General features: G+C 41.4%; 1 protein-coding gene across 4 annotated transcripts in view; it reads right to left on the reverse strand.

Annotated features, from left to right (window-relative positions):
- mib1 (MIB E3 ubiquitin protein ligase 1) overlaps nucleotides 1-16,021 on the reverse strand; it is a 47,816-nt gene that overhangs the window by 23,170 nt on the left and 8,625 nt on the right. For all 4 annotated transcript variants that reach the window (XM_025007986.2, XM_025007985.2, XM_017426035.3 and 1 more), the window contains exons 8-12: nucleotides 15,152-15,296; nucleotides 14,901-15,034; nucleotides 13,954-14,061; nucleotides 13,658-13,855; nucleotides 13,366-13,517 (exon numbers count right to left, since the gene is read on the reverse strand). In XM_025007986.2, coding sequence (XP_024863754.1) covers nucleotides 13,366-13,517; nucleotides 13,658-13,855; nucleotides 13,954-14,061; nucleotides 14,901-15,034; nucleotides 15,152-15,296 — 737 coding nt within the window. The remainder of the gene's footprint in view (nucleotides 1-13,365; nucleotides 13,518-13,657; nucleotides 13,856-13,953; nucleotides 14,062-14,900; nucleotides 15,035-15,151; nucleotides 15,297-16,021) is intronic.

Consider the following 16,021-nt stretch of genomic DNA (forward strand, 5'->3'; position numbering starts at 1 on the left):
CCATCAATTTTGAACCTTTTCACAAGATTCTAATTTTCTGATATGATGAATTTGAGATTTTCATTTGTTGTCATTTGTAATCATCAAAATTAAACGAAATAAAGATTTGAAATATATGAGTTTGTATGTAATGTATGAATATAATATACAAGTTTCACTTTTTAAATGGAATTACTGAAATCAATCTACTTTTTCATGATATTCTAATTTTATGACCAGCACCTGTAATATGACTGAATAGAGACTAGAAACACAAATTCAAGTACGGGATTTTGAAGAAAATAAAACAGTCCAGATTCAACTTTGATTGGTGCGTAAACGCAGAAATTGAGCTGCTCTACCTCAAAGATGATCATTTTTTTAACAGTGTTAAAGATAATACAATTAAAAAGCTATAACTTGCAGTGGCAATGCATTAATTAATATGCACACAGAATTATCTCCACAGAAAAGGCCTCAGACATGACTGTGACTGAATACAGAATGACTGTGAGACTGATGAAAGCTGATCAAATTAGGAAAAAATTTGTGACATGTTCAGGCTTATAAAAAGTTCTATAAAAAGTTTTGACATTTCCCGTGATGCTGAATAATTTCCATATGATTTTATTAAAGAGTATATTTATGTCCAAAACCATTCAATCTGATGACACTTTGCAGTTTAAATGCAAGCAGAATCAGAAAGAAGGCTTGTGTCCCGGCATGTGGAGGAACCAGCAGGAAGCTTTATGTATAAACGACGGGAGCAGAGAGAGAAAAGGAGGGGAGGGCAAAGAGGACATTACTCCTTTACAGTATAGATGTGCGGCGTGATGAGACCAACTAATTAAATAGATTCTTCAGTGGGCGCGCCTCGGGAAAGCTTGAAAAAGACACTTGAAAATTAATGAGAACTCAAAAAAGGAGAGAGCAGTTCAAACTTTTCAGTGCCTCGGAGGTGAAGCTGCCACTTGTCTCCTTGAATTCCCACAAGCAGTGTAAATAAATAAAGAAATGAAAAAACAATAACATTTTATGTTCTCTCGAACCGAACACGCTTCTCTGCACTACACCCCTCACCCCATTTCTCCAATATGCAGTTATTCTAAGTATAGCAGTGAGAAGACAGAAGCTCTACCATACGCAGCGTGTTGCAGCTCTATTTAAAAAGAAGAGTGATAGCGACTGGGGGTGGGTCAAAAGGACGCAAAAAGCAGAGGGGGGGGGGGTGCTATCAGAGTCGGCAGTGGAGTTAGTGGCAATGATGTAGAACAGGAGATGGGGAGGTTTTAAGAATATACAAGTGGAAGCACGAGAAGACCACTTTATTTGGAGCTGCTAAAAATAGCGCAGCAAATGGTAGCAGGGTCTAGCCGGCCTAGTGTTCCTCTCTCCTTCCAGGCCAGGAGAATCGATGGGCAGGGAGCCGTATGGGAGGCTTCCCGGAGCCTGTGGCCAGCAGTTGCTGATGGGAGATATGGAGTGGGCGGGGCAAGGAGAGGAACAGCGTGGTGTGGAGTGGAGTGGAGTGGAGTGGAACGGGAACTATTTTTTGCACTACTTGACTAAATATGGTCAGGGAGGTGGTGAGACAAGACACAGGAGCAGTGTGACAAAATGGGGCCGAGGCATGTTTGAAATGCTTGGCTACCTACAAAGTGCTAACCATTGAATGTAGTCCTCTGCAGTGTGGGATAAAAAGCTACCGGCTGGTTGGCCTTTTGCCCCTAATTTGCTGCTGCTGTGTTTCTCCTGTGTACTATGCCCACCTAACTGCAGAAACATCACTACTTGACCTAGTCTTATTTTAAAGGTGACCCTTGAAATGCTCTAGAATGCATAAGCTGCATACTTGAGAGCTACCAGAGCCGAGTAAATAAATAAAAAACTAAATTATATTGCATTTTCCTGTATCGCTTTTCTCTGACAATGGTAATCAAGTTTACATGGATCTCTGCGCACTATTAAAAGTACAGCTGTCTGCTACTGCAGAGGCATGGCCGACACTTTTTAAATGCATCTGCCACAAATCTGCTCTGAAACATTCTGTAAACTCTCTTATCTAAGCTGCTGTATAAAGTTCCACTGAATAATAAAAGCACATTTTAGGAGCAGGATAAAGCTCTGGGGCTATGTGTGTGTGTGTGTGTGTGTGTGTGTGTGTGTGTGTGTGTGTGTGTGTGTCGATGGAATAAGAAAAAGGCAGGGTGGGAGTAGGACTGGTACACTTTCTGCCTCCTCCACTGATCAGGGCATCCTCCCAGCTTTCTCCCTCAGAATGCACATGATGGAAAGGAGAATGCTGCAGCTTTTTTTTTTTACCCCTCCTTCTTTCTCTGCCTCCCCCTTTTTTCTCCAAATGGCAGCTCTTGATGTCAGCTCTACGTCTTCCTCCTCTAAAGGTATGACTTGTGTTTGTGTAGGAATGTGTGTGCATGTGTGCGTTTGTGTCCGCTTCCTCTCACCCCCACCCCCCACCCCCCAGCACCACCACCTCCCCTCCCTGACTCTGGCACTAAACCCGCCCGTCATCACCCCTCCTCCTCCCCCCCAATCATAGAAGCTGAATCAGCGAGTCAGGCGTGCACCCGGCACACACGATGGCTGCAGCAGCTGGAGCGCTCTCTAGGTCATTATGGCTCTCTTCACTACGAGAAGAGGAAGAGAGGAGGGGAGGAGAAGTGGAGCAGCACAGATGAGAAACTGATCTGACAGGTAATATATACTCTTCTTTCGCTTTCGGACGGAGTTTACCCCCTGATGGCCCTTGATGTCTCACGTCCTGTCTCTTGCCTCGCTCCTCTTCGGACATGATCAGTTATTAACCGCATGGTTTGTCTGCGAGTCGCATAGTCGAAAGAGGGAGTGGAAGGTACTGTTCTGCAGCAGGAGCAGCATCACTGGGACAGAGTTTAACCTGAGAAAACACCTCTGGGCTTTTTTTTTTTATCAATCCCCATTTTTGTTCATTTTGTCTTGAAAGAATAGAAGAAATTAAGGTATTTTTTTAAAGAAAGTATGAAAAAGGAAAGGATGCAGGAGGAGTTCAAACATGGAAAAAGGAAGATGGGGAGTTGCTATGGTCCACATGGATTTTATCCCAGTTTGTTTTTTTTTCCCCCACTCTCCACTCTCTCTCATCTTGTTCTTTCCCCCCTCCCTCTGTTGTCTTGCTCTCTCCCTTTCTTGTGTTCCTGGCACTGGCCGGACATGCTGCAGCAGCGGAGGTCCTTGGCTCATTAGGCTTCATGGTTGCAGCCCTGCTACTATCTATGGCGAACTTGTTAACTCAGACCTGCATGAAAATGAAGAGACATTTCCTTATCCACGACGAAGCTTCTGCATAAAAGACCATTTGAGATGACTCTGCTTCAGCGACTAAAGGATTCTATAATTGCCTGGAACTTCTCAAGTGGGTTTTTTTTAATTATTATTTTTTTAATCTTTTTTTAAAAAGTTTTTTTTTTTCCTTGTTGGTTTTACCAGAGCAGTTATTTATTAAAAGTTTGGTTAGGGGTTGGTCACTGCCAACTTAACTGACGGGAGGTAAGTTGGCAAACATGTCACACTTTTAAGAGCAAGGTGTGCCGAATGGGGCGAAAGGGAGGAATGTGGCGACCAGAGAGGCAGATGAAGTATCAGAGTAATGAACAGCGGGGCAGGTCATGTGTCCTGGACAAGACGAAAAGCGGATTGACAGCACACAGCTGTGAGAAGTGTATTAGGACAGATGTTTGGGGGGGGGGTATTGGGCAGCAATGGCTGGTTGGGTGGATGTTTGTCACTAGTTGAAACTATAGCACTTAGGGTGGTAACCCAGTTTCCCCTCTGTTTTTGCTCTCTGTAATGAGTTGCTTCAGGCTAGGCAGGGCATGCAGGGCAGACAGTACTGCAGTACTATCACCCAAACCAGAAGAGACACAACACCCACCAGGCTATTTCGCTGGTCCAACCTGCTGTGTGTAGGAAGGAATTTCACCTCCTCTCTCCCTTATGCGCTCACCCTCTCGGGCAGCTGTGACATTTCCTAAACAGAACGTCACATCTTTACGAACAGGCTTATTCACCTGCCCAACCCTGTCTTTGTGCTGTGAACAACTGTCACCCCCACTTACACCTTCTCTCATTACTATTCCCAAACCCTCCACTGCTAAAACATTGCACCAATTTTCCATTATTATTATTATTTTTTTAATATTTAGTTCTCTGCCACCCATTCTCTAAACTTTACAGTTAAGCTGGTCTCCCATAATCTTTTTTTTTTTTTCCTTTCGGTTTTACTCCCATTGCCTTAGCGTTCAGCCTGCTGGTCAGCTTAGCATGGTCGGAGGCTGTGTCGACTTGTGGAATGTGCTGGTCTGGGGCAAAGATTCATTAGAGAGTCTCTGAACAATTCTCGCCACCATGCAAATCGTTATCGATCTGTTCCAGATGCTCAGCAAAACTAACATCTAGTTTTAAGAGGTTAACCAGCCTGGTGAGGTGGGATCAGCAGAAAAAGGGCCAAAAACTTTTTAAAGCATAAAACAGTGATCTATGGTATCGGAGGAAAGAGTAGGACAGATAGAGGTGGTTGCGATATTGGTGGTAGTGGGAATGCGGTTAGATTGGGGCGGGTGGGGGAGGTTTCGAGGGTATGACCAGGACCAATCCACAAGTGCTGAGTGGGCATTAGCGCCTTCATGTGACCTATGCCCTGCCGGTGTGCCTAAAGCCCAAATCCTGCTCACAATAGCTTCCTGTTCAACTTAGATCACCCTCATTTTCAAACATCAGCAAGCACTCCAGAAAGCCACAGAGGCCGTTGCTGACACCAGAGAGAGAGAGAGAAACAGGGAGATAAGGGACACACGTGAGATCTGTACATTTTCGTACGAGAGAGGCAGGACAGGCGGAAGGATATATAAACTGGGGCTAAAATAGAAGAACGTAATTATAGCAAAGATTCAAACGGGAGTGGGTGGAGAGAAATAAAAATGTTTTGTATGTCAGGCGGACTCTTCAGTATATAGGTGCACCGCTGCTGCCAGGAAACAACAAACGATCGTCACACAAGACTGGAAGCACCTTGCAAAATGGACTTCTGAATAATCATGGAGAAAACTCATGCTTTTTTTGCTTTCATTTTTTACCCCCAACCTTTAATCTACTTTGACTTTTTTTTTTCTTGGAAAGGAGGAAAGAAAAAAATAAAACATTTTTACTGCCGTTAAAAAAAGGAGCTCTATTCCTCCCTCGAGCCTCCTGGTTAGTCCCGGTTGCCTGGAGGACAGCAGGGTTTGCTGGGACAGTCGACTATGGTATGGACTGCAAAGTTTCTGTTGTGTTCAGGGGCGGGGGGACTGGGCTGCTCAGCCTTACATGGCAACCAAAGGAAAGCCTTGAGTGTTGAACTGAATTTACACTCAAAGTCACCTTACAGTGCAGACTACCATACTTGGGAGAGAGAACGGTGAGGAAAATGGTCTGCTCCTAACTTCCTGACCTTGACAAAAGGTGAGAAAATTTTTAAACTAAGATCACCTCCTTGGTGTACATACTTCTTTATGTACCCATATGAACATATAATAGCTATGGAATGTAAAGAAGTATGTATTCTTGGTGAGGTTTAAGTCCTCGTTCTGAAAACACTGACTTTTGCCAGCTCTGTTTGAAGACATGTTTGTGCTTTTCACATTGTTTTTGCCTGTTATAATGGTGAGAAGGAAAATAAAACGCAAGTAAGGTAAAAGTGAGAGAGAGGGAGGGAAAGAGAACCAGTGCTAAGACTCATACATTAGCTATACTGTCTCTGGGCAGTCTCACTGCAGCAGTTATCGCTGTAGGGAACTTAATGCTTTCTCAAACTAGCTGACTTAGCCAATAAAAATCTCTCATCCAAGATATGGCAACAATTCATTGGGCAATTACGTAAGTTAGCATAAAATGGTAGTAATCATGTTTTAGGTTTGATCTGACAGCTGTATAGCTTTAGTCACCTACAACTACTGACAGTTTTCTTATGACATTGCCATTTGAGCCAGGCCTCTTTTCATTCTTGGGTGATTTTGCTGCATTACAGCCCCTGAAAGCCAGCCAGCTGCAACTTAGCACCAACTTCAGTGAGCAGTGAGCAGCTCCTGATTATTAATACCATAATCTTTTTCAGTGCTCAAACATGGTTCAAAGAGGGAAAATAAACCAAGGTGACTTGGAACAAAACTCTACATTGTTGCTGGCTGTAAATAACACTGAAACAACATATAACGTGTGCAGTCAGATGTTGCTGAGGAAGCAGAACAAAAAGGTACTGAGGCTGCTGTTAATGCTGTTGTGTTGTATCATATAGCTCCTATGGAGACAATCTTAGGTGTTTAACCATGGCTGCTCTCCCTTAAAGCCTGTGCCCTTATCCACCCCCCACCCCACATCGACCCGGCTGCCCTATGCTCCCCTCCCTTTCTCTGAGTCCTGCTCTTTTTGTTCACGTTTGCTATGCTTGCCAAATGCTTTGCTGGACTGCATGGCAGCCAGATTAGACCATCAAAAAAGTGACAATGCAGGATCAGAGTGAACTCTGGCCTGTCAGCTGATTCCAATTGTTGACTGCTTCGAACAAATGAAGGCAACAGATATAGGCAGAGGTACAGAGAGGAATGAAGCGAGGGGCGAGGAAAAGCTCACCATGCAGTCTTTTGCATGGTGAGCTATTCATATCAAGCACTTTCACCTACTCTGACCCCCTGTTCCCCCCGGATCATAGACAAGGTCTACACCACTTTTAGCACAGGTCTGCATCCTATTAAAACCTTTTAAATGGCTTCATAAAAGCAAGTTCTCTGGCTGCAATTAGTCTCAAGCTTGAAAAAAAAAATGGAACAAAATATGTCAAGTAAATAATGTCCTAATGAGTGGCTAATCAATATAAATACAACACATAAATTTATAAATAGTGATTTTAGCTTTGTAAAAGTGAGAAACCAGAAATCATTTATTCGATATCTGCATAATAAAAAATAAATGCTCATACTCTAACAACATAAAAAAGGATTTTATACTGAAGTGATTAATGTGCCAAGTGTGTGGCTAATTTACTGCATTTCCTTGCAATAAAACTAATTTTCAAGTTCAGAAACACAGCCCACATTCAATTTATTGAGCATACTAACAACAATTCCATAAATTTATGTCATAAACAGTTTGTATCCAATAAATCCCACTTCGGCTGTCCTTTTTTTGTACTTGCTTTGAAGTTGTATTTGATGTTTAGAAATAACAATTATTTCCAAGGAAAAAATAAGATCCCATCTAAAATGGTGAGATGTAGAAAATTTATTAGTGCAACTGCTGAATGTGATTGTTAACAGCTGTCAAATGAAATCAAATTACTTTATAACGAGTCAACTGGGAAGCAAGTAGCTAACAGAGAAAGTAACGTGACTCCAGACAGGGGAAAAAAAATCTAAACTGACAAGATTATAAGTAAATTGTGTTTTTAATGTTAACCTTTCTCCAGTTTCTATTCGTTTTTATCATAGGTGTACAGGTTTGTGGCCATGTGTTGCATGTTTCACCCGGGCCTTCAATAGCAATGACCTGCTGTCTGAGTGACAAACGCAGCAGATGCTGACATTATCAAATGCTTAGTGCTTGTCGTCCCTCTGGCTTTTGCCCTGTTATGGCCCTTAAATGAGGTGAGTAGCCTGGCCACCTGACTCTGAGTGACTGTGTGTGTGCAAGTGACAAGCATGAAAGTGCATGTGTATGTTACAAATAGACCTGTCTGGTGTGCCATATCAAGCTGGCCTTATGCTGACCCCCATTCTGTCTACAAGCAGTGCTGTATATCCCTCAGCTGTCGCTGGCCACTCTGAGCATCTCATTCGTGCTTTGGCTAAAAAAGTCAATAAATATAGCAGCTGACATAGTTTCACAGCCGCCTTATAAAAGAGTGTCAAAGGGACAATTAAAATAATTACAAATAAGTATTATATAAAGAAAGGATAGGTCAATGTCAGCTGTATCTTAACACAAACCTCTTTAACAAAAATCTCTAAAACTTTAAAAGGCAGCACACAAATGAGTGTTTACTTCATCTAAACTTACAGACGCAATGTGTTTAAACAATAAAAAATAAAATAAAGCAGTGTTTGTGGAAAAAATGCAGCAGATGTTTGACATTTCCCTTATTTTTAAAAAGTGTTCACTAATTTTACAATTACTGCAATGTGGGTCTGAATATGATCACTAAAGCTTGTTAAATTTTTTTCTTGTGAACGCACGTAATAATGATTGACAGAAAGTATTAGAGATTTGTATTACATTAGAGTCCTAAAAAAACAAACAAGACAAACAGAACACTTTACACTGCAAATCAGTCTCAAGGACTTAAAAGACGGGTTTATATTAATGCTGTGACTTGACACCCCTGAGTGCTGCGGTAAGAACATGAGTCAAAGAACTTGTGCATGTAGTTACGCCTCAGCATTTGTCTGTTGGCCGTCTCAGTGACCGGAGCAGCAGCAGCGTGCCTGCAGCAGGGCCCATCTGTCAGAGGCTGTAATTGCTTCATGACTCCAGGACATTTGACTCAAGTGCACTGCCACAGATTATTATGATCCTTTTCTCAGGGAACAATTTTTCTCACTCTCTGAGAGGGGAGAGCGTAAAACTTCGAAAGATAGCCAGGAAGATAAATAGACTGCATGGGAGGCAGAAAAGGTTGATCACCTGCATCTGATAGTTATTGGTGCAGTGGTAAATGGGGTAAAGGTGCTAAATATACCAGTCTCATACAGAGTGGATGAAAGTGAGCAGGCACAGGGACAGCGGAGGATAAAGAACAGACATCACTGTCCACACCAAGTACTCGTAGGAGTTTGAGTGATGATGCAAGTTGCAACAGGTATTCAAAAACAAGATGTCATTCCAATGTTGATCTAAATGTTTGGTAAAATAACTCGAAAACAGCGAAACAATGCTTTGCTAAAGCTGGTAAAATGGAACCAAATCACCTCTTGAATGGATTTGGTCCCCTTCAACCAGCTGTAGCTATGCTTTGATGACTACAGGAGCAAGATTCTCTATGACGCCTTCAACACTGAAAAAAACAGCAAGAAGTTTCTCAATCATGACCGATGTATGACTGATCCTCTATCAACATCTTGAATGTTCAGTGATTATTATAACTGCTAAACCTGTCTCTCTCTTTTTTCTTTTTTTTAAATAATAAAGAAAGCAATCCCACCATCAAAACGGTTGTATTGTCCCCTTTTCTGACTGAGTGTTGATTCTTTGCCTGTAGAGGGATTGATATTCTGACAAGACTACCAACATGAGTAAAAGAATAGAGAGCGGAGCGTAGACTTGCACCTGGCACTGTTTCTGAAATGCTGCACTCATGTGTAAGTGTGAGAATGTTTGCCTGTTCTGCTAGACACTTGTTGGAACAACTGTCATTGGATGTTAGCAGACAGTTACACAGTGGACAGGAATAGGCAACGGAGGGGGAAAAAAAAGTCCAAAAGGAAGAAAAACTACAAAAAAATAAGCATAAAAAACAAAGAGGAACTAAGAAACCTCCTGCAGTGGTGTTAGCGAAGATAAAGGCCCAGATGACTTCACAAAGACTGAAGATGACAGCACAAGTTTTTTTTTAAAAAGCAGACGCTCACAAATAATTTTTCATATTCTCATGCTGTGACTGCAGTGCAAGGAAGGAGGTGAAGTTAACACCAACAATGTAATTTTGAGAACCTGTTTTTAAGCATTTATCCTTTTTAATTTGACAATTAACAATCTCAAACTAACACATTTGATAAATACATACAAATGTGTTCAATTTGTCTAATTATTCTATCAGATCTGTGGATGAGGCATATAACAATTTATTATTAATTAGAAGCTATCAAACTATCATTGTTTTGTGTAGCATGTGCCGATGTACAAAATAACAATAGTTACAAATTACTAGACAAGACTGAAAAAGGCAAAAGTAAGAAAATCAGATTTCAATCAAAGTCAGCTATAAAAAACACACTGCACCAAACCTTTAGAGACACAAAAGTCACTAATGCCACACGTATTGTGCCTCTGTGTGCAGACTACACTGTTTTTACAATATGACCATTGTGCTGCAAGCAATTAGTACTGACACTACATTTGGAAAACACCTCTGCATTTCAGAATGGTGTGAGTGCTTGCAGACTCCCCCGTCTCCCCATGTGGTGCAATTACAATTTGGGCCTGGCCTGCGTGAAAGAAGGCTGAAAAGAAAGCTGAAAGGGAGGGAGGGCAAATATTACAAGAAGGTGACATGTAAAAAGCGTACAGACAGCCGCTGCAGGGCTTGTTTAGAGCCCATTTAGGAATCATGCGCTATTAATCATATTGTTTACAGTACTCTAGCTGCTACTGGCTTCCAGCAGCCCAAGGGAAAGACACAGCGATGATACAAACTCCCCTTGCAGGCTGGGGCCCTGCTGAACACATAACGCAGATCCTCAAGAAAATCTTTACCCAAACAGGTTATTGCTGGTCATAGCCGCAGTTTCAATGTAACAACTTGGCCAACCTTAAAATGAAATGCATTTTTACACTGTAGTGGTGCGTGTGTCAGTAACGGACACGCTGAAGTCTGCTAATTCTCTACAGATGTTGCCATTTCCCTGTAGGTAGACCTGATTTGTTTAGTACCTGGGATTCCACGTTGAAAGATTCATCTGTCACCCACAGCGTTGCTTCAATGCGTCTTCCTCAATCTCGTTTCCACCGCTCTAAGAACAACCCACTCTCTTAAAAGAGCCAGGCAAATTACACACACACACACACACACACACCCCAGGGACTCTGACTGATTCTCCACCTAAACCCAAACAGCAGAATTTGATACTGATAACTTACAATTTTTAGTGTAGAAGAGCACAAAGAGGAAGTTATCCTTTTCTTTGCTTTCAAAGACTTGTGCTTTAACAGTTATACAGGGAAGTAATATTTTTTTGATTTGTTCACACCATGTATGCCAGAACAATCTGCACTAGTACTTAATCTAAACACAATAAGAAGAGCAAATCCAATTCTAAAAGTTACCACAGGTATACTGTCTGTCTTTATCCCAGTGGACTGCATGTGATGGTCTTTATATAGAAACCTTTGATAAACATCTAAGTCCAACGACTTCCTATGGACAGAAATATGACTCCATGGTAGAAATTTCTCAAAGCACTCAATCAAAACAACTGTCCCTTGACTAAACACACTGGATGAGCAACTTTCACTTGAACCTGGGGAGAGATTTTCGAGGGCTTTAGGACTTGTGGACTCTCTCCCTAATATTGCAGGAGCTCAAGCGTGAAATAAAAGTAAATGGGACTACTGGAGATAGGGACATATATCTTTGTTTCTCTGAAGGCGAGGGGACAGAGCGTGGACTGAGGCAGGCGATGCACACACACATCCAACACAACAGAGGCCCTGATACAGAAAATGCTGTACTCCAGCACTTTTTGCCTGTAAATCAATGACTCCTACAGTACGCAGGCTTTCTACTGTATATTCTGAAATCTAGTTTACACATACAAAATTATGCACTCGTTGCTTTCAAATATCTCCAATGCAAATGACTTTTACCCCCCACAATTCTGCTATTCTGCAACATTCATCAAGTATGTTCACTTTCATGTTTTTAAAGTTTAAAAGTTATGCAATATACAGTATTGCAAAAGCCCCATTTCTCTGTTTTTAGATTAAAACTTCAGAAGTGACTAGATCATATTGACAGTATTTTAAAAATATATATTTTTTTATTTTGTCTGCATAAATCTAATTATTTAGAATAAACTCATGATTACAGACATAATTTATGGAATCCTATAGATCTCTAAATCTGGATTTATTTATTTTAAGGGATTAGGGTGGCATCATTACCAGAAACTTTAAATGTAACATGGGTAATAAATTAACTAATTTTATCTTTGACAAGCTCTACATGTTAATTTAGTTATCACTTATGTCTAAGTTCATTTCAACCAACTGAATAATGTGGTCGAAACCTCATCTAAAGCTCTACAAGCTCCAGATGAGTTATTCTGCAGTGTACCAGATGTGGAGGGTTGGGTCTGTCCTGGCTTGTGACAGGTGATCCACAGTCCTCTGACCTTAATTCCATCTGTCCTTATGTTAAGGGGGGAAAAATCCAGAAAAAAAACTAGACTGACTTTTAGCCTGTGATAAACAAGCACACGCTCAAACACACAAACACCCACAGCAAAAAGCACATTGACAACTGTAAGCCTTTCTACAAACCGCAGCTGTCTTTAGAAGGCTTTGACTCTTTTTAAACCTTTACATCAAGTGTGTGGAGTACCTTCGAATTGTCAATCTGATACACAGTCTCCTCTTTTAGTAATCTTTACCTGTTCCTGTTTGTGTCACAAACTGAAAACAGGGTGGAACAACAACTTGCTGACCAGAAATAAGTGGCCAAGAACAAGACACAATGCTGTTGAGCAGACCAGAAACCTCAGGCCAGCCTCTTAGGACGAGGGGCAAACATAACAGTAAAACGAAACAACAAATTAACTTTAAAGGCTATTAGCTACACTAACCGCAGTCAACTTAAAAAACTCTACCATCTGTTGGCGAGATAGATGCACCCAACAACTTAAATTAAATCAAACTGGGGTAACAAACAAAATGTCTTCAGCAAGGCAGCAAACTGAACTTCTTTAACATTTTACGGCTTTACTTTAAAAACCTGAGTGCAAATCTGTGGAGGAAATTTCTGCCTGAAGTGTTTGGTTTATCACATAACATCTTTGAAAAATGCAAGAAAAACAGGATCCAAAATTGACCTTTTCAGCAAACACAGCACAGCCTCAACAAGGTCAGCTGCCAAATAATCAAAATCTGCTTACATCAGAGACTAAGGCTAGAGTGTCTCCCAGTTTAAACATCATAAGTGGTAAGCCCACATCTTTCAGTCCAAGAGAGGATGATTAAATAACAAATTAGCAAATCTGCCAAGCCTTCTGTCCTCTCATAGCATCAACCATGTTGGTTTTACGTATAGATTTGTAAAAAGCTTCATTTTGCCTGTATTACAGTAATGTGATTTCAATGTCTGTGCCACAAATCATCTTCATTAGATGATACAATGATACATTATTATGGCTAAATATAATAAAAAAACACTCAAGTTAGAACCAAGAACATACAGGAATAATTTGCCATGTATGAATTCATTAAAGACAAGAAAAACAAACATAGACAATTTCAAATTTAATAACTAAACCAGGCTTTTATTAGGACCGTTTTGTTAGCAAATACAGCCTCCACACAGTCCATTTAATTATGACCTAATTACTCAGAATAACCAAATAAGTTTGACAGCAATTAGCTGCAGCTAACCTGGGGTTTCCTCGCAGGGCAGCGTGATGCAAGGCGTTGAACCCGTTGTTGTTCGTGATTGTGACATCCGCTCCGGCCTCCAGCAGCACTGACAACATGTCATCTCTCTTCTTGCTAATGGCATCATGCAGAGGTGTGTCTCCCTCTGAATCCTAAAAGAGAAACCATATGTGTCTTACTAACGTGTAAGCCACGTTTTTAGTCACTGCGGAACTCTCAGAAAATGATGCAAAGCCTTGCCTAGATTTTTCAATCTGCTAAAAACAAAAAAAAAGGCAACAGTGATAAATACCTGAAGGCTGGGGTGGCAGCCAAAGTCCAGCAAGGTTTTAACCACTTGTAGGTGGCCCTTGTTGACTGCTATGTGTAAGGGAGTCTGCCTTCGCTTGTTCCTGGCATTCAGGTCTGCACCACCCCTATGCAGCACCTCAATGACAGAGCCTTCATCTCCAAATGCTGCATGGTGCACTGCACGGTCTCCATCTTTGTCCTAAAGAAAGCATACATCATCACTGGTTTAAACATTTTAGCTGCATTTGTGGGCACAAACAGGGGTCAAGGATTGGTTTACATTCAAATTCTACCAACCTCAGCCTCCAGGTCCACACTGTGTTTAAGCAGCAGCTTTAGGACATCCACGTGACCATTCTGACTTGCCGCCTGCATAGCAGTGTGTCCAGCACACTGTCCGTTCACCTGAAACCACATCAAGAGCCACGAAAACATGAGCATATGTTTAATGTAAAGGTTTGATCTGGACCTGTAAGTGATCGGATGCAGATGGAGAGCTTTATAAAGATGCATTTGCATGTATAGATGTGCATGCACAACTGAGTGTGCATCTTTCATCACCAACTGCAGCACTGCAAAAACTGAGAGCATAAATATTAATGTGGACTCCTTTGGGAGTCTCGAGACATCTCTTGTCCTGGCAGCCGGATCACTTGGCCAGACTCGGTGTGCTCAGCTTTAAGCAAATAATTCCACTGAAAGCCAACAGGGCATTTGGCCAGCATTCACCAATGACACACACGCTCATTCACTTTCCTGCTCTGACTGAAGACAGTGTTGCAGACTTTACGTAAGGATTTCTAATAACCTCTAAGAGGCACCGGGTTTCTTTCTAGTGGCAAATAAGTGTTTTCCCTGCCCTATGGCCTGCATCAAAACATAATCTACAACCATATAGGATTTGTAGTTCTCCATGTGTAACTGAGAGTAGATAAGGGTCTGTGCTGCATAGCACACCAGACCTCATTGGTGCCTCCTCGGGGCCAGCCTTAATGTTTTTCATATTAAGAGAGAAGCATGGGAGGGAGGATCTCGGAGACCTATCCTGGGAGAAAGTCAACCTTCTAGATAGATTGAGAAAGTAGAGTTCAGCCAGCAGTATTTGAGCTCCAATCATAATAATAATAATAATCACATCTAATAGACATGTTTACGATAACATGATTTGATCTTTAGTAAAAAGTGCATTAAAAATCTATTAGATGCTTAAATAAAAAAGAAATAAAACAGACTGCAGCACTCACATCCACGTCAGGCCTCTTAAGAATGTCCTCCACTTTGGCTAAGTCTCCATTGGCCGCTGCTTTGACCAGCTCCTCGTTGATGTCCCCGGACTCTTGTGTCTCGAAAAGCTTCTTCAACAACTGAGACAAACGCTCTGGGAAAACATGAGGAAACAGAGATTGATTTTATGTAAGTGCCAAAAAAGGGAGCAGCGAGGACAAAGAGCTAATATGATACTCTCTGAGCATCAGTGGGGCTTGTTCACACGTACCTCCAGAGGCATTACTGACAGCAGAGCCAGAAGGAGCGATCTTTGTGACAGCGGCAGGATTGTACGTCCAGGAAGTCCCACAAACCTCAACCTTCAGGTCACTGTCAGAGTAGATCTGCTGCACGCGACCTACCTTGCCCAGGGTCTGTTTAGAAATGTTGTGACAAACCCATTAGTATTTGAAGGTTGTTGACTTATGGCTATTTATGAAAGCTGTTAGTAACAAGAGGGTGTTAGTGGCAGAAAACAGATGGAGAGAGGCAGGGAGAACAACTGCAAAAAGAGAAGTTAAAGGAAAAGATAAAATGGAGAAAAAAAAATTCAATAAAAATGTTTTTCTACAAAGAGCACCACAAAAAAAAAAAGACATATTTGAAAATCAAACGATGTTCTCATCATTTAGTGGACACAAGTAAAAAGATGGAAATAAAAGACAACCATCTTAGTGCTACACTATTCTTCATCTATACAGGCAGTACACAGAGGACGGGGCATAATCTTCCAATTTTGAATTATATCATCCAGATCCTGGCTATATGGGAGAGCTGCACTCTGATTCTATTGAGCTGAGTCGGGTTGTCCTCAAGGATGTCATCAATAACTGGGACTGCTGCAAAAGAAGAAGCAGCGGGCGACAAACAGCCATGGTTAGTGATCAAAGCTACAACCCATCTTGGGGTTTTACGGCTCAGCAGCTGCTGAGAGGAGCCAGTTTGAAAGGGACAAGTGGCATACTAAGAAGATGGGCGTTACAAAACGTGTGGCAAATCAGGGCAACAGTGAATTAACCTCATATTCTGAATACTGTATTGTGAAAATTGTGCTGAAAAATAGTTCATGAATAAATAAATTTAGGAGTGAGATTATGTC

The sequence above is a fragment of the Kryptolebias marmoratus genome, linkage group LG20 (assembly GCF_001649575.2).
Source record: "Kryptolebias marmoratus isolate JLee-2015 linkage group LG20, ASM164957v2, whole genome shotgun sequence".
Lineage (NCBI taxonomy): Eukaryota > Metazoa > Chordata > Actinopteri > Cyprinodontiformes > Rivulidae > Kryptolebias > Kryptolebias marmoratus.